Source organism: Diabrotica undecimpunctata, chromosome 6 (genome assembly GCF_040954645.1).
Source record: "Diabrotica undecimpunctata isolate CICGRU chromosome 6, icDiaUnde3, whole genome shotgun sequence".
NCBI classification, from domain to species: domain Eukaryota; kingdom Metazoa; phylum Arthropoda; class Insecta; order Coleoptera; family Chrysomelidae; genus Diabrotica; species Diabrotica undecimpunctata.
In genome coordinates this window covers 23,741,837-23,763,814 of record NC_092808.1, presented here as the reverse complement: position 1 = coordinate 23,763,814, position 21,978 = coordinate 23,741,837, and the positions used below count along the sequence as shown (strand labels likewise).

At 33.6% G+C, this 21,978-nt stretch overlaps 1 protein-coding gene across 2 annotated transcripts in view; it reads right to left on the bottom strand.

Moving 5' to 3' along the window:
- sxc (O-linked N-acetylglucosamine (GlcNAc) transferase sxc) overlaps positions 1-21,978 on the bottom strand; it is a 70,735-nt gene that overhangs the window by 24,102 nt on the left and 24,655 nt on the right. For both annotated transcript variants that reach the window (XM_072534468.1, XM_072534469.1), the window contains exon 6: positions 15,928-16,124. In XM_072534468.1, coding sequence (XP_072390569.1) covers positions 15,928-16,124 — 197 coding nt within the window. The remainder of the gene's footprint in view (positions 1-15,927; positions 16,125-21,978) is intronic.

Genomic DNA, 21,978 nt, shown 5'->3' with positions numbered 1-21,978 from the left:
TCAAAAATATAAATATAAAAATTTATATTTTCCGATTACACTGAAATTATCTAACCGAAAACAATTTAACTATGAACTTGAGGGTCCTTTATAAGTTCCAGATTTATCGACTTTCATTACGATTTTCAAGAGTTATGTAATTCACAAAAATTATATATTTTTTCTACTCCAATTATCGTAATATGTCAATTATATTTTTTCATAACTGTACTAAAATATAGTGCGGTAAATAGTACCTATAATTTTGAGAATAATACGTAGGCTTTAGATTGGTCGGTTTTTATGAGTTTCCAAAGATTTTAAACCCTATTTTTATAATGCCAAAAGCAAAAGTTTTTTGAATTATATATGGTGCAAAAAAATCATTCTACAGTGCAATAGTACAATAAAAATTTTACTATACTCATTTGCCAGTCTTCTATAATGTTTTGTGATCATGACAAACAGAAAAATTTAAGCGGAAGCCATATTTACTTCGATTTCTTTGAGATTGTGTTACGTTTTAAACCATTATATTTTATATTATTTGCAATCATATTTATTACACACTAGATGATGAAATTACATTCTAGAAAGTGCATTTTATTATAAATGCTATTAGTTACCAAGATCCCAAATCGCCAGCTACGACAAAGAACAGGAGTGGCTGATGCAGTAGAGAGAGTAGCAACACTGAAATGGAACTGGGCAGGTCACGTGGCTCGAATGACAGATAATAGATGGACAAAGCGGATACTGGAATGGAGACCAAGAGATGATGCCTACCGAGGCAGAGGTCGTCCACCAACACGTTGGACGGACGATCTAAAACGTTGTCATAGGAATTGGATGCAAAAAGCACAAGATCGAAATAGATGAAAAATTATGAGGGAGATCTATGTCCAGCAGTGGATAAGCGAAGATTGAATGATGCTATTGGTTACTACGATTGCAAATTATTCCCTAATCCCATATACCTACGGTATAGAGCTCAGGAGGAATGCTTCCGTGTTATCGAGCCCTAATGAACCGGGTATACTGGAGTATCTCCCAAAATGTTTCTGGATGTCACGAGCAGTAGCCCTTTTGCAAGTTTCCGATAATATATTATTGGAAAAATTAATTTTAGTGATGAATAAGATTTTGTTGGTACCCCATCAGGAGTCAATGAAATTGCAAAGGACGCTTCATTAAACTGATAATTTAGGAAATCAAGACTACTTAGAGTAGGATTCGCTAAAAAGTTTGGAAATTTTAGAAGAAATGTATTTATTTTTCAAAAATATCGGATCAAATCCCCATCACCTTGATCTAGCTACTCGATGGTGAAAGATTGGTGTTTCTAAAAAATCCTACTAGACCTACTAGAAATTAATGAAACTAGATTTAGACCAAAAAACTCAAAAGTATTGAACACACCTATAAATTTCTAAAAGAAACTTAGACGTAAACTCAATATTAATTGTAACGACCGAATGCCGACCAAGAACGAACAAAGAACCGAAAGATGTCGAAGATGAGATGGAAGAAGAATGAAATTTGCTCATAATCATCATCAAATTATAATCATAAGACCATTTACTAGTGGTAAAGAACCTGATACAGAAGTCAGATGCATAGAGAAGTTAAGTGCAGAACACAACAAACCATTGGTTCCTATATTGGCGGACAAGAAAGCATTCGATATTATAAACCAGCAGAAAATGCTAACAGCATTGACAGAATGTAGAATAGACCATCGCCACAGCTAGCTTAAGACTATCTGAACAAGAAAAAAATTCTACAATTCTATGTACAGCAAGGAGAACGACAAAGAGACAACGTCTTTCCAAAGCTATTCACGACAATTTTAGAACATACTTATAAGAAGGCACACCTGAACGAGTATGGTATCAACATAGATGGAGATAAGCTCAATCATGACATCATCCTTTTAGTCGAACATATGTATGAGCATTAATAATGTGCAAAAATTATATCAGGCTTCCTTGGAGGTCGAACTAAAGCTCAACATGAACGTAGCGTTTTAATAGTGGGACTGCATGAAAAACTAAATGTGAATCACAATGAGAACGAGAAAAGACTAATTATTATTGATTTCGTAATTGTAAAAGAAAACGATGCCAATAAACGTTATGAGTATATTATTACAGAGGGATAACATATGGATAGAACCATTAAAGTAAACATATTGTTCCCATATGGACCTAAACAATGATGCATCGTTACAGATGAAGGTCTTCCAGAAACCAAAAAGATAGACGAGAAACACTACAATTTGGAACATTCTAATTCCTAAAGTTGACAGCAACTACATCGCAACAGGTTATTTAATTTAATTCAGACCAAAAACTTAAAATTTGGTCCATTATAGATCAAAAACATGTAAAAGAAGTCTACGAGAACCTGGAGAACTATAAAATATGTCACAGAAGAAGCAATCGGTGTCAAAACTAGAGCTCTCAGCAACAAAATCTACTGGGACAAAAGATATAGATCTGATAAAGAGCCGATCACGCAGAAGAAACAACTGCACTCAAAATGGTTTAGACAAAAACGAAAGATGACAGAGACCTATACTTAGAAATAAAAAGAATTACAAGACGAACTATTATTATTAGTAATGCAAAGACAGTTATGTAGGACAAAAAATGCCAAGGAAATTAATATGCACCTCGGACCTCGGTACAATAAAATGTTCGGATCATGTACATTTATAAAAAGAATCAGATGTAATGACAATAGTTTTTGTAACATTTAACTTATACCCATAAACAATTAACTAATCAAGGAAAACAACAGAAGAAAGCTTGAGGCGAGATGGACACGTTTTAGACGATCCTTGAGTATATCCAGACGAGACAGATGTAGAAATGATGACGTCCGACTGCGGATGGGAATAGGCGCCGCATTAATAACAGACATTAAGAACAAACAGTTTATATGGTAGGGATACGTGCAAAGAATCGATGAAAACAAACTACCCATGCAGTGGATACCACCAAACTGTAGGAAACGAGAAAGGTATAAGAAAACACGAGTGCCAAAAATCTAAGAGAGAACCAATGGAATGACAAAAACCAGTGGAACTTGTCATCGAATAACGTCTGAAACCAATTTATATATATATATATATATATATATATATATATATATATATAATATATATATAATATATATATATATATATATATTATATATATATATATATATATATATTATATATATATATATATATATATATATATATATATATATATATTCAACAAACGGTACGAACCTCGTATATCTTAGGTGTCACGTGAATTTTTGAGGATAATGTATAAAAGCATCGCTTAAATAGTTACAATGCACTAAGAGAGTAATTAGTGTTTGAAACAAAATGTTTCTGATCTGTCTTGTATAACCTTATTGTTGAGACCGTTTTCACAAGCGAAAAGTATTTAATAGTGCATGGTAAGGTCCCGAAAGAATTGAAGTAGAAGAAAGGTATTCTACGATAGACACTAAAACTAAATGATTGACACTAAAACAACTAAAATTAAAGCGCCAGACAAAAGAAATGGAAAGAATAAAAATGAATTCATGAAAAAAATATTATTTTTTCACAAAGGAAAAGTATTTAATGGTGTATAGTAAAATCGCGAAAGAACAGAAGAAGTAGAGGAAAAGTATTCTACGTTAGTTGCTAAAACTAAATGATTGTCAGTAAAATAACTAAAATGAGAGCACCAGACAAAAATAATACTAAAAATAAGAGTAAATATTAAAAAAACAAAAATATTATTATGTCTAGTCGCGGAAAAATATTTCGAATTGGAAATTAAAAAAAAAATGCAGATAGTTTAAAATGTTGTAAATCAAAGTTAAATTTTATTCCCTGCATCACCTAACCAATAAAAACTTACTATAATTTTGCGCAGTTTTTCGTAGTTGTCGACATTTCCGTCAGTTTTCAAAAATTGTAAATTGTAACTCACCTAAATTATATCTTATTAAGTATTTTTAATGTAAAATTCAACATTCAAGTAAAACATTCAAAAAATATATCAAAGCTTAAATAGCTACACTACACTACGAGAAAAATTATTGTTGAAATTGACAGAATGTTGATGTTATCAGTCGTTGTTTAACCCTGTTGTTTCGAAAGACTGTTTTCACCAGAAAAAAGTGCTTAGTAATACAGATTAAAGTCGCGGAAGAAGTGAAGAAGAAGAATAGTCGTTAGAGATAGACACTAAAACTAAGTTCTAATAGAACACTAAAGCAGTGAGCGGTGCGAAAGGTGCAACTACATGGCTGCCTCCTCGGATCTGTGACGCACCCCGGGTCGTCAGCTGGACTTTCGCAATCGTTACTCGGGCAACCTGAGGCTGCGCGAAACGCAACATTCCGCCTCTTCTGATTAGACGAAACAAAATCAATTGCGGCTTAAAAAAATAACTGAAGGAGTATATATTTTTATTCTTTTATATAAAAATCGATGGTGAAAACGAAAAATAAAAACCGGAAGAGGGTGCTTTTAGGATATTATAGTATAATATATTCCGAGTACATATCGACAAAACAACATTCACGAAACGAATGGAAACGTTATCTGGAATCAGTGTGTCGTAAAAATAATCCGAATAGTACAGTCGATATAAAGCTTTTATTTGAGAAAATTGTTTCGAAACGAAAACTTGATTGTGAAAACAATTTATTTGTATTTGTTCCCTTGTCGTTGAAGCCCTGTGAGAATTAATACTAACATTTTATCATTTTTACTATCTAAAATTAACGACAATTGACACACCTTTGTAATACGCACATAAATATTTTAAATGGTTACTAATCCCATAAAGAAATCTACGAATATACTGACATACAACTTACCTGAAATATAAAATTAGTAGTCGACTATTTTACCCAACAATAATAGTACAAGATCCCACAGCAAGATCACTGTGTTCATAATATAGTTAATCAAACTCACATTTTTACATAAATTGGAGTAGGAATAGGAGAATACATTGATAACAGATTGCTAGTCAAAATATTTTTAATTCAATTAGTAGTTATTAATTTTTGAACAAAAATTTTATTTCGTTAATTTGTTTTTTAAATAAAATCCGCTGCTCATGACGTTTATGCATGTTTTTTATATCAAATTAAAGCTAATTTTTTTCTTAATATGATGATATAAGGTTGCCTGAAAAAATTAGGATCGGAAATAACTGATATTGAAGATATGGTGCTCTTCAAAAGTGGATGTAAAGATAGAATGCTTGGAACTGGTTTTTTAGCAGCTGAATGTATCAAGGACAAAGTGATAGCTTTTAATCATATCTCTGATAGGATGTGTTCAATACGAATTAAAAGTAAGAAAAGGAATTGGAGTATAATCAATATTCATGCTCCGTCAGAAGACAAGGACGACGAAATAAAAGATCTTTACTATGAACAGCTAAATGTAATGTATGTAAAAATAATAATGGGTGATTGTAATGCTAAAGTGGAAAAAGAACCTCTGTACACTGCAGTAACTGGTAACTACAGTAAACACGAAGTAACAAACAATAATGGTCAAAGACTTATTGGATTTGCCATGGAGAAAAACATGGTGGTGAGAAGCATACAACTAAAACGAAAAGGGATATACAATGGTACGTCGGTCTCCCCAGATGGAAGGACGGTGATTCAAATAGATTATGTTATGATTGAAAGTAAATATATGAATATCGTTCAGAAGGTAAGAAGTATGAGAGGAGCTGAAATCGACTCGGACCATTACCTCGTTAAAGTCACATGTGGGAGGAGGCTGGAAGAAAAAGAGAAAGTACAACATTGAGAAACTTAAGGAAGTAGAAATAAAAAATAAATATGAAGAAGAAATAAATAAAATTCTACAACAATATGACCAAAATTTACATACAGGTCAAGCCTGGGAACAAATTAAATCTGCCGTAGGAGAAGCTAGCGAGAAAATAGTTAAGTACGACTCCAAGAGAAGTACAAACAAGGATTGGTTTGACGAAGAGTGTCAGGCGATAGCAAAGGAAAAGAAGATCAGACAACAACTATTAACAGATAATAGAGAGTGTAAAAAACAAGAATATAGAATAATTCGAGGTAAACTGAAAGCTCTGTGTAGAAGGAAAAAGAGATACCACAATGAGTTGAAATTAAAAGAGATAGAAGAGAAGTTTAAAAACAAAGAGGTGAGGTCGTTCTAGCAAGAAGTTAAAAAGATAGGAAAAGGTTATCAAAGCCACTGTAGTTATATGAAAGGTAAAGACGGAAATTTAATTAGCGATCCGGCAGAAATAATGACGGAATGGAAAAAACATTTTGAACAAGACTTCTGGACGGTTGGAGAAGATGCGATAGTTGAAAGGCAGCCTACATAGGAGGAGGTGGTGACAGCAATACAAGAAATGAAAAATAACAGAAGTCCTGGTAAAAATGACATATGCATAGAAAAGATCAAGTTTGGTGGAGAACAACTACAAAGAAAAATATACCAGCTACTAGTGCAAGTATGGGAAAAGGAAATAATGACATCGGAGTGCATATGCCCTATGCATAAAAAAGGAAACAAACTGAAGTATGACAACTATAGAGGTATAGCCTTAGTAGACACGGTATACAAAATCTTGGCAAGAATATTGAGAAATAAACTAAATTGCTATACGGAAACAATCCTATATGAGTATCAGGCCGGTTTTAGAAAGGACAGGTCTACTGTAGACCAAATCTTCTCATTAAAGGAGATATAAACGACTTGTTATGAAGGTAAAGTTCCCCTGCACGTTTTGTTTGTAGATTTTAGACAAGCATATGATAGAGTCGATAGAGTCCAAATGTATCGAGCAATGGAACATTTATGTATACCAAAGACACTAAATAACTCTACGTGTGAAATTGCTTGACAGGGTCACATATCAGATCAATTTACGGTTGCAAAATGCTTGAGACAGGGAGATCCCTTATCCACTACATTATTCAACTTAGTGTTAGAAACTGAAATCGGAAAATGCAGCATGAAGGTGGAAGAAACGATCATGAAAAATGAGCACCAGTGCTTGGCATTTGCTGACGATCTAACGATCCTAGCAAAACCGAGAAAGAATTAAGAAGAGTTGTGAAAAAAATAATTAAAGTACAGAAATTCGGATTGGAACTAAATGAAGACAAAACCAAATATATGATCACGGGAGGGACAGAAGGGAGAAAAGAAGACTTTAGTGTGAGGTCTGTAAGTGGTAAAAGCTATAGTTTTAAAAGGGTGGACAAATTTGAATACCTGGGTGTAGTTTTCGATGAAAATGGAAAAGAGAAATGGGAGCTCGAAGCCAGAATAGCAAAAGGGAATAAAAAATTAGGTAGTTTAAGAGCTCTACTGAACTCAAAATACGTTTCTAGACAAGGTAAACTCAGAATATATAAAACAGTAATTCGACCCACAGTAACATATGCCGGTGAGACATGGACATTAAACAAGAAGGAAGAGGATACTCTGGAAAGATGGGAAAGGAAAATATTTAGACGCATATTCGGAGGACGAAAGACAGAAGATGGTTGGGAGAGAAGAACCAACAATAAATTAATGGATTTATACAAAGTTCGTCATTACAAGTTCGTCAAGTCACAAATAATCAGATGGTTGGGACATGTGGAAAGAATGGCAGTAAACAGAATGCCTAAACTAGTAATAAGCAGAAAACTAATCGCCCCCAAAGAAGAGAAGAGGTAGACTCAGAACGAGGTGGATTAGTAAAGTGGAGGAAGACCTTAAACACGTGAAGGTGAGGGACTGGAAAGAAAAGCACAAAATAGAATCTAATGGAGAAATATTGTCCACCAGGTCCTTCAGAGTAGTTAAGAATGTTGTATATACATATTAAAGTTAAAGTTTTGTTTAAAATAATTGTAATTAGTTAATATTAGGATTATGTTTTAAAAAAATGCCCTAGGCCTTAACGGCCTGTTGTGCGTATAAATAAATAAATAAATTGAATTAAAAATATTTGCGGTCACTTTTTGACTGGTAACCAATTATCAATGTATTCCCTTTTCTTAAATATGAATTTAATTAACTACGTTATGAACATAGTGACCCTGCAGTAGGATCTTACACTATAATAGCAAGTTCACATGACCAGCGCTTAACGCCAGTTTACAACTACATAAATTTTACTCAGGCGCTGCGTTGGCGCTCGATTGTTAACAACGCGCGTTTTGATATCATTGGTTGGTTGGGTTTCTGTTTCTGTGTTGTGTGTTACCGAGTTTACGTTCGTTCAGTTGACCACGCGCTTTTGACGCAGAGAGGCGTATTTAGTTTAGGCGTTCAGAATTCGTCCGAAATGAAAACGGAAGCTTTTAATACCGATTTATTTTTTATTTATCGTATGGCAATTACAACACATTTAGAACAAATACACAAACACTAGTAATATAGGTATTTGACAAACTTTAAATAGTTACAAACAAACATCAAGTGTATTTATATAATCAATTGACTCTGAAATTGCAAACAGGAAGTCTTCAGGGCTACCATTGTAAGATCTTGAGGGACACTCTTGAATAATGTGGTCGATGGTTTGGTTCTCCCCACAGTCACATTGAGGAGACGGGTTCTTTCCCCATTTATGTAGCATGTATGCACATCTGCCATGTCTGGTTCGGATCCTATTTAGAGTGGACCATGTTTTGCGTGGAAGATCAAAACCTGGTGGCTTGTGGGTAATGCAGGGCATGTTATTTTGCCATTCGTTCCATTCTTGGGACCATGCATTCGTGATGTTGAACTCCTCATGTATCATTCTTGCCGTTTTCATTGGTGGTTTTCTAGAACGGAGACGGGTATTTCGTGCATCTTCGGTATCTTGGTGGATCGGCAGGTTAATATTGTTCATGATCTTTTTGTATTCACGTGTAAGTGCGTCGACTCGTCGTAAATGTGGAGGTGGGATGTGACTTAATACTGGAAGCCATTGGGTGGGAGTTGATTTAATTGTACCAGCTATCGTCCTCATAGTGCTGTGCAGCTGATTGTAGACCTTTTTTACGTGTGGACTGTGTAGCCAGACTGGAGCACAATATTCAGCGGTCGAGAAAACAAGGGCTAAGGCAATAGAGCGGAGAGTGGAAACCGATGCTCCCCAGGTGGTACCGCAGAGCTTCTGTATAATGTTATTTCTTGTATTCAACTTTTAGGCAGTTTTTGTTAAATGCTCTTTAAATGATAGCGTTCTGTCTAGTGTTACGCCCAGGTACTTCGGTGTTTTGTTGTGGGTAAGTGTGGTATTTTCAAACCGTATGTTGAGTTCCTTTCCAGCAAGTTTATTGTTCAGGTGAAAGCAACTAACTTCTGTTTTGAATGCATTTGGTTGAAGTCGCCACTTGCGAAAATATTTGCCCAATGTATATAAGTCTGCCGTCAGAACTTCTCCAGACGTTTCTAGTATTCTGCATCGTGTAGCGAGGGCCCAGTCATCGGCGTATCCGAACTTTCTTGACTGTGTTTCCGGCATATCTGCTAGGTATAAGCTAAATAGTAGTGGAGAGAGCACTGACCCCTGTGGTAGGCCATTCTTAAGTTTCTTTGGTAGGCTGATATCTGTGCCCATCACTACTTGAAACATTCGGTCGTTGAGCATGCTATCTATTAGGCGTGCTATTGGTTTCAGGGGATTGCACGGAGAATTTTGTATATAAGGCCCTCTCTCCATACTGTATCGTAAGCTGCCGAGAGATCAATAAATGCCGCTGAAGTTTTAAGTCTTCTTTGGAAACCCGCTTCGATGTAGGTGGTGAGTGACATTACCTGGTCTGCACAGCTTCGTTCTGGTCTAAAACCCGCTTGTTCGACTGGGATCACCTGGAACAGTTCTGTACTGATTCTATTATATATAAGCCTCTCTAATAGTTTGTAGATGGCAGAGAGAAGCGCAATTGGTCTGTAGTTTTTTTAGGTTGTCGGCGGGTTTGCCTGGCTTTAGTATGGCTATTTTTATAGTAGTATTATTTAATACCGAATTATTTATAGATGAAATTGAAAAACGTCTTGAGATATAGGTCTTGAAGAGTAGCGTTTATTCATATAGGAACTTAAATGAGACGGGAAGAACTCGTCCTCATATTTTGTAAAAGAAGTGATAGTAAAGAAGTTATTGTGTTATTACATAATAAAATTGGCTTTGCTTGGAATACAAAATTATGTTCTGGCTTTTAGTCAGCCTACATGAAACAATGAATGCACACCCCATCTCAGTCTTCTCTCGAGTCGTTTCTGCTGTCGGTCTAAAATCACCGTTAATACTGTTTCTACGTCCATATTCGACACATATAAGACTCAAACTCATCCAGGGTGACTGCGGTAATGTACATTCAACGCCTGAAAATTGCGCACCATGTAAATACTATAAAAAAAATGTGAACCTGCTCTAAACCTCGAGATAAAAACAACGGACGTAAGAGTAATCAGAGTGACAAAATGTTCAAGTGGCGATCATACTGTAAAAGTGATAGTATTTAGTAATAACTTTGAAAGCATAAATCAAGAAAATGTGTTAAAAACTATTGATAATACTAACGATATGACCGCAAATAAATTGTAAGAAGAAGATACATGAAGTTGGAAAAAAAAAGAAATGGAAAAACTGGTCGACGACAGAAACTTTAAAAATAATAATGGACAAAAGTGATAGAAGAAAACTAGATATTTGAACCAAATAGGTAACAGATGATTACAGTTAAGTTATCATGAGGATAGAAAAATAGACCAGGGCCGAAACCTTTAAAAAGCGGAGGTTTTGAAGTGAGAATTTTCGATTGAAAATTAGGATGCTTTTTCTATATTAAATCAAAATAAGGGGAAAAGATAAGTTTCCACCTAATTTCGTGATTTTTTTTTTGTGGAAATTAAAAATACAAAAACCAAAAATTCGGTTATTTGACTTTTTCGTATAAATTTTGAGGTTAGGTGAATAAAGTGTAAATACCAAACTTAAAGATTTTTTTATTAACTATAACTTTGCTATTTAACTTTTTTCCGTTGAACTTGTAGTTTTGGCGGAAATCGTGATAAAGCATTTTTTACCCTTAAAAACTCACCCCTTCTACTTCCCACCTCAGATCACCCGTAAATTATTTTTCCTAATTTTTGTTATTTTTTTCCTTTATAATGAGTTCCATCCTGTTACTATTTTTTTTTTATCTTAAAAATTATCGGTCCTGGCCTAAACTATATGCATTTTGAAATTGGTAGAAAGGGAAACAGATTTGTATGAAAGTATATACGGACAATTTCGTTTTTGTTCAAGGTGCAATATCGAATAAACACCACTCTAAATCAAATATACCTAAAATGTATCTCTCTCTCTCTCCCTCTCTAGTTCCATCCCTCCTTGTGAAGTATTGGGCGTTTATGCGTTTCTTGACCAAAAGTGTAATATTGCTGACTCTCCGGATCAGCTAAAATTTGAAAAATTAAAACTCCGCAGAATTACCCTTCTTCTTCTTCTTCAGTGCCTTATCCGGTCCGGATGTTGGCGATCATCAAGGCTATCATGGTTTTGTTGACTGCTCTGCGAAACAGCTCCGCTGAGGTCATCCCAAACCATTGTCGGAGATTTTTCAACCACGAGATACGACGGCGTCCCGGTCCTCTTCTGCCAAATACTTTACCCTGCATAACAAGTTGAAGAATTCGATATTTTTCTTCGTTCCGCATCACGTGGCCGAGGTACTCAAGCTTACGTTGTTTAATTAAATTAAGCACTTCTTTTTCTTTTGTCATGCGTTGTAGGACCTCAACGTTGGTGACATGGTCCACATAAGAATTACCCTAAATTCTGTTTATATGACTCGTATCACAGAAAGAAAAACTAAAAAACAAAACCACTTGCTTATTTGTCAGTTTGTTATCCTCTAGAAAACGATGCTTCAATACAAGAAGATACAGGAATAAAAAAATATTCAAAAAGAAATTGAAACAACAGCAATCTACTTAAATTGATATAGCATCCAGTTTTTTTGTTAATAAGTATCATTTAGCTAGTTCCTTTGAAATCAAATATAATTTCACAAACTTAATAATCATCTAGACATATTCAGTTTATATTTTTAAGTATTTTTAGTAGATTAATCAATGATGGAAAATAACAACGACTGTTTTCCACGAAAGTGACGTTTATAATAAACGGGAGCTACCAAACTCCATCCACTTTAATCAGTTATATTCTTAGGTCATTAATTTAACGTTGACACTCCTTCCGTGCATTAATCAATAAAAAAGTGTTATAGGTGAACATTGTTTGGACATGATAATGGGGAGTAGATTACACACTAGCAAAAATTCATCAACGGTTCACATAAAATATTTTCTTTTGCTGTATATATGGTAGGTATAGAAGAACTTTGTAAATGAAGAGACAATAAATATTTCGAGGGGCAGACGATGTCAAACAAAATCAAAATATAGGAAATGACGGAGGTGCTAAAATCAAAGGCTATCTATGGATCAAAACTGAAAAAGACAAAGCAGTTGGACGTAATTAAATTCAAAACTTATCAATCAAGATAATAACATTGCGTAATGGAAGCATGTGACAAAAAACTTGCAGTTTACATTAAAAAAAAGGCCATATTTTTATCTTTGACAATTGTCAAAAGCAATTTGACAACACAAAACCGAAAAATGTAAACTGTTAGTTCTCATCTATACATATCACATGATTACCGCACTCAAACTTAATCTCCGAAGACAATCCTCCTAAGGCCACTTTCACATTGACCTTAAACGTTTAAAAAGCATAGTATTCGCACGACACATCTTTTATTTGTACAAAACCGATGAATTATTGCACGTATAACAGAAGATAACGAAACTTTTACGAAAAGCTAAGAATTGATGAGAATAAGATTTTTCTACATTGTTGATATGATATATATCATGCAGCGCAACCGTCATGTGAACGGACCTGTATAATATATGAACCACTATTATTTTGTGTGTATTTTGTATCCAAGTGTGAAATTTGTGACGATATAATACTGTTATTCATGTTTTGGTTGACTCATCTTTGTGAAAATGAGCGTAATAGATTTAACATTCCTAATGAAATGAATCAATCCTAAGTGCGAAGTAAAAAATATTTGTATTTAAAATTTGTATTATTTAGAATTATCTACCGTATTGCTGCTAATCTACTAAATGGTGGAGGCGGATAAAATTTAATAAAAAAATAATGATCAAAATGAATACGAGTAACATAGCGAAATAGCAAAAATTGAAATCAACACCTTGTGTCTATAGATTGATAACACTACCGAGTAATATAGTAAAAATGTTTCTTCGAATTATCGATAACTCAACAGTGAAAGAATATGATGATTTTACTGAAATCCAATTCGGATTCAGAAATCCTTTTGTGGTAGAATTGTTTGTTCGTTTCAATATGACTCATTCGAATGTCGAGATTAGAAAAGTTTTCTTGCATTTTATATAAATTGATCAGGTATAAATTGACAAAAAACCGGTCAAACCGAAACATTTCGTATAGTATTCATATTTGGTTATTAATATTTAGTAGTATGATCATTACGAATTTATGGAAACAATCTGTATTATGTATATTTATTGTGGAATTCTATTTTACTGTTTTTCAACAATAACAACGCAATTAACTGTTGAAAAGGTGTATGAGATCAGATTGTTCAGGTTACGTGAAATCTGTATATACAGAACAGACTGATAAATTTGAAAGGGAAGCCGGATCTGAAAGATAAAAGGCTATAAGTTGTTGACGATCTTTTTCTTCTGTTTAAATTACTTACCAACACTATTCAACTGTTATCCAAAGAATCCAATGGTTATTCTTTGATCAAAGTCAAGCAAAAGATAAGATACTCTGACCTCTCGATCATTATACTACATTTATTCCCAACATAACTTTAGGTCACACTGATCGTTGCGTGAGTCGTGTTGTCGCAGCTTGTCGTTGGTTAGAAATTAATATCTAACAAATTAATTAATTTTGAGAAAATAAAGGCAGATATCGAGCACAGTTTTATTAATTAAATCTTGCCCAAGTACTTTCGCTTCCTAGAGCATCTTCAGAGGCATTTCGTCAATTTTGGGCTATCCAACAATCGCAGAATGTCATAAACATAAATTTAAACATAAAGCTGAACATAACACTACACTAGACCAGAACAAACAGTTTAAAATTATTTAAAAAAGTCGAAGCTACATTTTGGTCGGCAACAGGAGAGAGAATGTCTCTCTCTCTCTCCTGTTCTTCTTCTTCTTTAGGTGCCGTCTTCTTAGCGATGGTTGGCGATGACCTCTGCAAAGTCTTCCCTATTTTGGGCTTTCCCTATTAATTTGAAACTTTGAACTTTGAAAGTCTAATCCTGTCCAATCTTTGATGTTGCGCAGCCAGGTCATTTGTCGTCTACTCCTGTTGCTGACCAGAATGTAGCTTCGACTAATAATTTTAAACTGTTTGTTCTTGTCTAGTGTAGTGTTATGTTCAACTTTATGTTTAATTCCATGTTTATGACATTCTGCGATTGTTGGATAGCCCAAAATTGACGAAATGCCCTTGAAGATGCTTTAGGGAGCGGAAGTACTTGGGCAAGATTTAATTAATAAACTGTGCTCGATATCTGCCTTTTATTTGATCAAAGTTCATTTATTCGAGCATTCAACCTTATATCAATTAATTAATTATTTCTAATGACAAGGTGCAACGACACGACACACCCACCGATCAGTGTGACCCCTATCTTGGGAATGAACGTAGTATAGTTTCTCTTTTAGATCACTTCTTTAAACGCTTCCCTATCTTTTGCAACGTGAAATACCTTTTTAAGACTGAGGTTAGTCCAATCTCTGATATTCCTCAGCCAAGATTTCTTCTTTCTTCCCTCTACTCTTCCTTGCACGATGACGCGCAAAAGAGAGTATTTATCGTTTCGAAGTATGTGGCCCAGATACGACGTTTTTCTTACTTTAATTATGTTCATAAGCTTCTTGGAAAATTAATGGAAAACCCCGGAAAAATTTTAGAACGAAAAATCAATGTTAAATATTTCTATTTTTAACACGTTAATCTAAATATTTTAAAAAGTATCTATCATATCTACGACAAAAATAAATGCAGGAAAGACGATTGGTAATGAGATTTCGTACCAAAATAGGCTTGGGTGAAGATTAAAAAAATCATAGCAAGTGAAAATTCATGGAAAAATAAATGGAGAATTTTTCTATTTATTTTTCTTGGAAATGTTTTGGTGGAAATTTTCTGATGGGAAATCGATAACTCCGGTTAACATTTCTCAAAATTTGGTATGAAAATGTCTTCAAAATAATGGCGCAAAGAAAACACCGGTACCTTTTTTTCATAATTATACAATCTAGTAGGTTCGAAAATTTCGAAAATTTTTAAAGCTTTGCTTCATGGAAATTTCTTTGTCATGTAAATTTCTCATCTGATTTTTTTACCTGCGGAAGAGCAGATAGGTTAGTTGGGTGAGACTGAGATTTTTTTAAATTATTGTTTATGAAAAAATTTAAAATTTGATTCATTCTAAAACTTTTCCTCATTTTTCTACCAATTTTTTAGCATTAAAATATCGAAATTCACGTTATAATGAATTTTTCGGAGACATTTGGACAAAAAAAAAATCTGTATTTTTGCTCACTGCAATTAAATTATTTTTCGGGCTTACAGGTATTGGTCTAAAATAATTTCTGGCTGATGTTTCGACCGAGACTGTGGCAGATCTTAAACGATTCAAAAGCTCAGACCGTGATCAAAAAAAATATTTCCAGGTCTTTGTGTATCTTTGTCTGAGTTAAATAGCTTACTAAGTAATTAAAAGGTTAGGCTTAAAACCTAATGTTAAACGAACTAGCAAAAAATGATTCTAATAAAGATATGTTTAAAAACTTACCGATCAAATATTCTCGCTTCTTTCAAGACGTTCCCAAGATTGATGTAGGCGTCCAAAAAGTTAGGATCTAAACCAACTGCTTTCTCAAAGTGATGAATGGCCAACCAAATTTCTCCTTGTGCGTTGAAAACGCATCCCAGATTGCTCCAAGCGACGGCAAAATCAGGTCTAGTCTCAATAGCTTTCAAATAACAGGCCTAATAGGAAAAAAGTCGATTTTAATGCAACGTTTAGTGTTATTTATTTCCGCAAGCGCTCCCATTCTCATGGAACCTCTAAAAAATCGCCAAGTTGCCAAAAAGTCGCTTACGCTTATCGCTTGATGAAAAATAGAACATTTATTCATTTAATGCCAATTGTTCTCTTAAAACTCGATGTTTTTGGTTGTAAGTGGTTCTCTTATTTAACCAATTTCGATACCACCAACAGATGAAGCTTTTATATAAAGCAATAAAGAAATTTCCTTGTTTGGAGCGTAATATTTGAAAATATTAATCTATATAAATGTATTTTTTCGTGAATTTTCCGAGAACAGTAATAAGCAGTGAAGAAAATAAAAAATAATAAATTCTGTTTAGTTGCTTTATAATCTACTGTTCATTTTTTGCGCCACGCTTAGAGATTCTAAAATGGCGGACACATGACGGTCTCGATAACAACGGAATATGAGAACATTTCGCAACGTTCTGTAAGACCAAATATGACAAACGAATATCCATATTTTTTACTTTTCGTTGGTACAATTATTATAAATGTGAAAATTCAGGTATTACTTGATCTGTACAGATATTACTATTAAATATATTGAAAATATAAAACTTTCTTTTCGGTCTGACATGATTGACCTCAAATTTGTTAACTTGTTTCATTGAGTTTGACTAATTTGAGCTTATGTAATATACCTTACATTGTTTCTTTGTTCGTATTTTCCACTGTCCGATTGATTTATATTAAAGAAATTTATATAAATCACACAGTTGTTATTCGACCTAGTTTCAATAGCAAAGTACTTCAATTATTGAAGTTATCTCATGAAAATGTGGGTTTCTGAACACAGAGTCGGGATAAACAGTTTGTTTTCGAAGTATAGACAATGTTATTTGTCATGTCTACTTTACAATTCGTAAAAAACAACTATGGAGCTTTTTACCCGAACGGGACGGTACACAAACATAAACGCCCACCAAAGAAAAAATAAGAGCTTTTAAACAATATAGATAAGAAATAGTCTCAGAATTATAATGAGAAATGAATCGATAAGAAGTATTAAGGACTAAAGTTAAGTTGTAGTAATTTAGGCATTTGTGGATGGTATTGTTATTTTAAATGTATAGGATAAAGGTTGTGGGGACATATTGGTCTTGGCACAACAAACAAAACAGGAGTAAGGCTGATCCAATTTTGCCAAGAGATGGATATGGTTGTAACGAATACATTTTTTTAATTACATCCAAGAAGGATAAATTAGAAGATGGAAAAAATACATGTAAGAATTATTCGAAGATACAGCAAGAAAACCGACTGAAATAGACGACCTAACGGCCCAGAAATAACAAACAAAGAAACTATAGTCATTAAGCGAACTAAAGATGGGAAATCACCAGGACCTGATGAAGTGCATGGTAATATTACAACAGTCAAGAGCACAAGAGGGATGGCACTGTGGCTGTGACCACTTCTTAGTATAAATACATTTTGCAGTAGAAATAGAAAAAGAAAAAGGAGCTCGAACGTTAAGAAAAACATTCTGAGATATAAGAGCAGTAAACTAAAGAATGACGATCATAAGACGAAAATATGAGTAGCACATACACTTGGGAGTTGCAAAAATGGAGACAGAAATATAAAAAAAAAAATGAGAAATGACGAAATACGCAGTGGAAAAAGCAAGCAAAGCAGCATATGAGAGAACAAAACTAATGAAGTAAAGTATTGATTCAATGAAGAATGTAGGAAGCTATCAAAAGCAAGACAAGAAATATTCGATCATCAAGAAACCAGCAAACAGAGAAAAAATAACAAGATTACATAGAACAACGAAGCAAGTTTGAGATAAGATGCAGAGCTTTCAAAAGACAGTATAATGAAAGAAAAAACCAAGATATCGAAGAAAGTTCCTAAACAAAGAAATTAAATCTTACGTAGAGTATGTACTAAGAGTACGTACATGAGATCGAGCGAAGGAATACTGCTAAGGGAGCCTGATCATGAAAAGTTATATTGCAAAAGTATAACTGACACATAAACAAAAATGGAATAAGAGCAAAAATGTGCAAGGTATGTGGAGAGTGATTAGGAAAGCAATTACGTGGGTGTATCTGGTAAAAACAGAAGATCCAACGGAATAGTCTCTCGCATGTATTTAACCAATTCATAACCCAGGAGATACGATGCTTTGCGAAGACTATATGGGAATCGTTCTGATAAACACTTGCTGTAAAATATTTAGCAGAATTATGAGATTAAATTAATTAGGTACGCGGAAATGTTATTGGGAGAATATAAAGCTGGCTTCAGGATCAACACATCTATTATTGATGTCAATAGACATTATGTCGATAGACTTATTAGGAAAAATTGTTTGGTGCAATGAACCAGCTGACTATCCCAAGTAAGTTGGTAGACTAACAAATCTGACATTAATCAGAACTAGAAATAAAGTTATGTGAAATAAGTTAAGATCAGAAACTTAAATTGAAAGGAAGCTAAGGAATAGAGGACCACTTAGACACATTGTTCAACTTATTTCTGGAAACTATAAAACGAAACAGTGATTTAGAAAGAAAATGAACAATTTTCAGGATACAAAACCAATGCGGATGACTTAATACTACGTGCAAAAACAAAAATACAATTAATAATTGTATTTAAAAAATTAGAAAGAGAAATGAGGAAGTATGGACTGGAAATTAATAGTAAAAACCAAAATACATGATTATGGGAAAGAGATAAGTTGACGGAGAAGAAATAATAATAAAGGGTGAGATAATTCTAGAGATATCTAGTTCGTGAGTAATTTCACATTGATTTGTTGCCTTTACTTCTATCTATCTCATGTGTCTTATTTTTTAACTTTTATGCATTCGAATATATATATATATATATATATATATATATATATATATATATATATATATATATATATATATGCTGAGATATCTTGCCCACCTCATGGGAAAATAAAAACGGTGAACTCATATCGTTACAATAACATAATTGAAGACTAGAATTGCTAAAGAGACCAGAATACTTAACAACACGTGTGGATGTGGCACCAAGAATTATAAAATAAAAACGATGAATTAGTATGACAACATCGCTGTATCAGCTCAATTGAATCAATACTTATAAACTGATAAAAATTACAAGTCTTGGCATTGCTTTAAACATTTGTAAGTGAAACTGTGTTAAATCTTTTACTTTCATTATATTCAAATATAAAAAATCGTAAGTTGTCCTATTACTGACTATTCTACATAAACAAAATTCGGATATCTGCATTCACACAGCTTTGTTTAATAAACCAATTATACCGGCAGATTAAAAAAATGAATCACCTTGCAACACTGTTAAAAAAGGCTAAACAAGTTGATTTAACTTTTAATTTTTTTGCGCACTTTAGCCAATATCCGAACTTTTAAAAATCACATGTGAGAGTAATCTATACCTGGACAACTTTCACCAGTACTTAATATCAAGTATCGACTGGATAATAAACATTGGATAATTTTAAAATATCTATTTTTCATCAGTATCGCCTTTAATGGTAAAATCGAATAAACAGTTTAAATTATTTGAACCAAAATGTTTATTATTGTACGCCAAATGAATCTAATGACGCCTAAATGCTGGTTACGCTAAAGAGGTCCCGCTAACTCCGTTACCTAAAAATATAAAGACCACTGCCATCCTTCGTTTGCGTACTTTACCTGACTCTTGAGCCATTTGGTTTATGGTTATTATATACCAGATTGCCTGCCATCAGTGGACAAAATCGACCAAATCTGCCAGATACCTATATTACCATATAGCAACATAGTAATACCATTAGTTAATGTCATCTAGATCTTAGAAATAATATGAAAGATATTTTTCGACGAGGTTAAATATATAAACAAAATAATTGTACAAATCTATTCTCTTAATATAATCGCAAACCTTACATTGATTTGTCAATTTTGTAATCAACTAGATTATTAGTAGAAAAGGTTGGACGATGTAATTTTATTTATTCTATTACTTTTTCTACGTATCAGCAGCTTGTCCTTGGGTATATTCCTTCTCCTTTTTTTCATTAAAATTTTTTAATCTCTATACGGAGTTTATTGTTAAGCTTGCTCTTAACTACTATGTCTTTGGAATCTCTCCACGGTCGCGAAGATTTGGAAGAGGTGTCGCAGGTTTCGCTTAATTGTTTTCAGTTATTCAGTGCAGATTAGTGTTGGTTGGTCTTCAAACACACTTCTTGTGTATGAATTCAATTTTTACAGCAGTTTTTTAGTGTTATTTTAGAGCGTAGCCATTTTTTGCTAGTATCTTCATCTTCAATATATTTTACCTTATGTAATACTCCTGTGAATTGCGCTCCTGTAATGAGCGCAATTCACACATACTAGTGCTCAATATGAAGCTGCAGAAAAATCGAAAATCAAGGTGATCGAACTGAAAATACCGGTGTCCCCCATATCAAGCTTCAGAGTTTGAGTATCTTTTGTAATAAAAAGTTCCCATAATGTCTAAGTCTTTAGAAAGAATTCATTTGGTTTCTTCGATTTTGTTTGCTGCTGTGCATTCAAAAAAAATGATTATCTACAACTATAGCTTTTCTCAAAATATTGAATGTTTTATTATTAGTGTATATATTTTGGTAATGCAATCGTCCAACCAAATCCTCCGTAGTCACAGTCACTAAAATACAATAACCTAAAGATTAAACATCAGTCATATTTAGCAATCTAATAACATGATAGGTAATTCTTCGTCTTCTTCTTTTTATATTGACATGACTGTCTGTTTTTCAATGTGCCTCCATTACGTTGTCGTTCCATCGCTTTCGTAGTCTTCCTGCTGATCGACTTCCTATTTTGGATCCGTCTCTTGCCGTCTTTACTACTGTATTTGTTGTCATAATCGTTCCATTCTACTCTTTTATTTCTTACCCAGTTCTTGATGTTCTCCACCTTGCATCTACGTCGTATATCTGTACTTCTAGCCCTGTCCCATAGTGTCTTGCCATCAATTTTTCTAAGTATTTTAATCTCTACTCTTTCTAACATCCTTTTTGTCCTCTCTGCTTCAGGTCTTGTCTCTGCCGCGTATGTCATTATTGGTCTGATGACTGTTTTGTAAATTCTGCCTTTCGTTTCTTTCCCGATATTTTTATTTCTCCATATTGTTTCATTCAGACAGCCTGCGGTTCTGTTTGCTCTATTCACTTGATCTTCTGCTTCAGTTTCACTGTAAATCATCTTCACTTTAAGAGAGTAATATTGCGTCGTCTGCATATCAGATTATTTTAAGTTGTTTTTCTTCCATTTGGTATCCTTTTTTTTTAGATCCTTGTTAGAGTTTAAAATTCAAATGATATTACACTTTTTGATAGATGAAGTTCTTGGTCAATGGAAACCCTTACATATCTAGTAAAAGATTTTTTGAATTTTTACTTCATTTTCTCAATTGCTTCACATAGTTCAATTCTATTCCGTGGTCTAAGGTTTGTTTCATTTGATTTCTTGTAAACTCTGTCCACACATTTTCGATGGGGTTAAGGTCTGGACTCCAGAAAGGCCACGTAAGAATATTAACATGAGTTTCTTCCAACTATTCTTGAACAATTCTGCTCGTATGCACCTGATAATTGTTATGTTGGAAGATGAAGTTGTTATTGGGGAATCCCTGGATCACTGATAACAAGATTATATTCTCAAAAATATGTTTATAATACTTAATCCTGCTAATTTTTCTACTATATGAGAACAGACACCTACTACTTCTTACATGCTGAGTAGACCGTTTATTAAACCTATGATTTCTCGACCTATAAACTCTTAT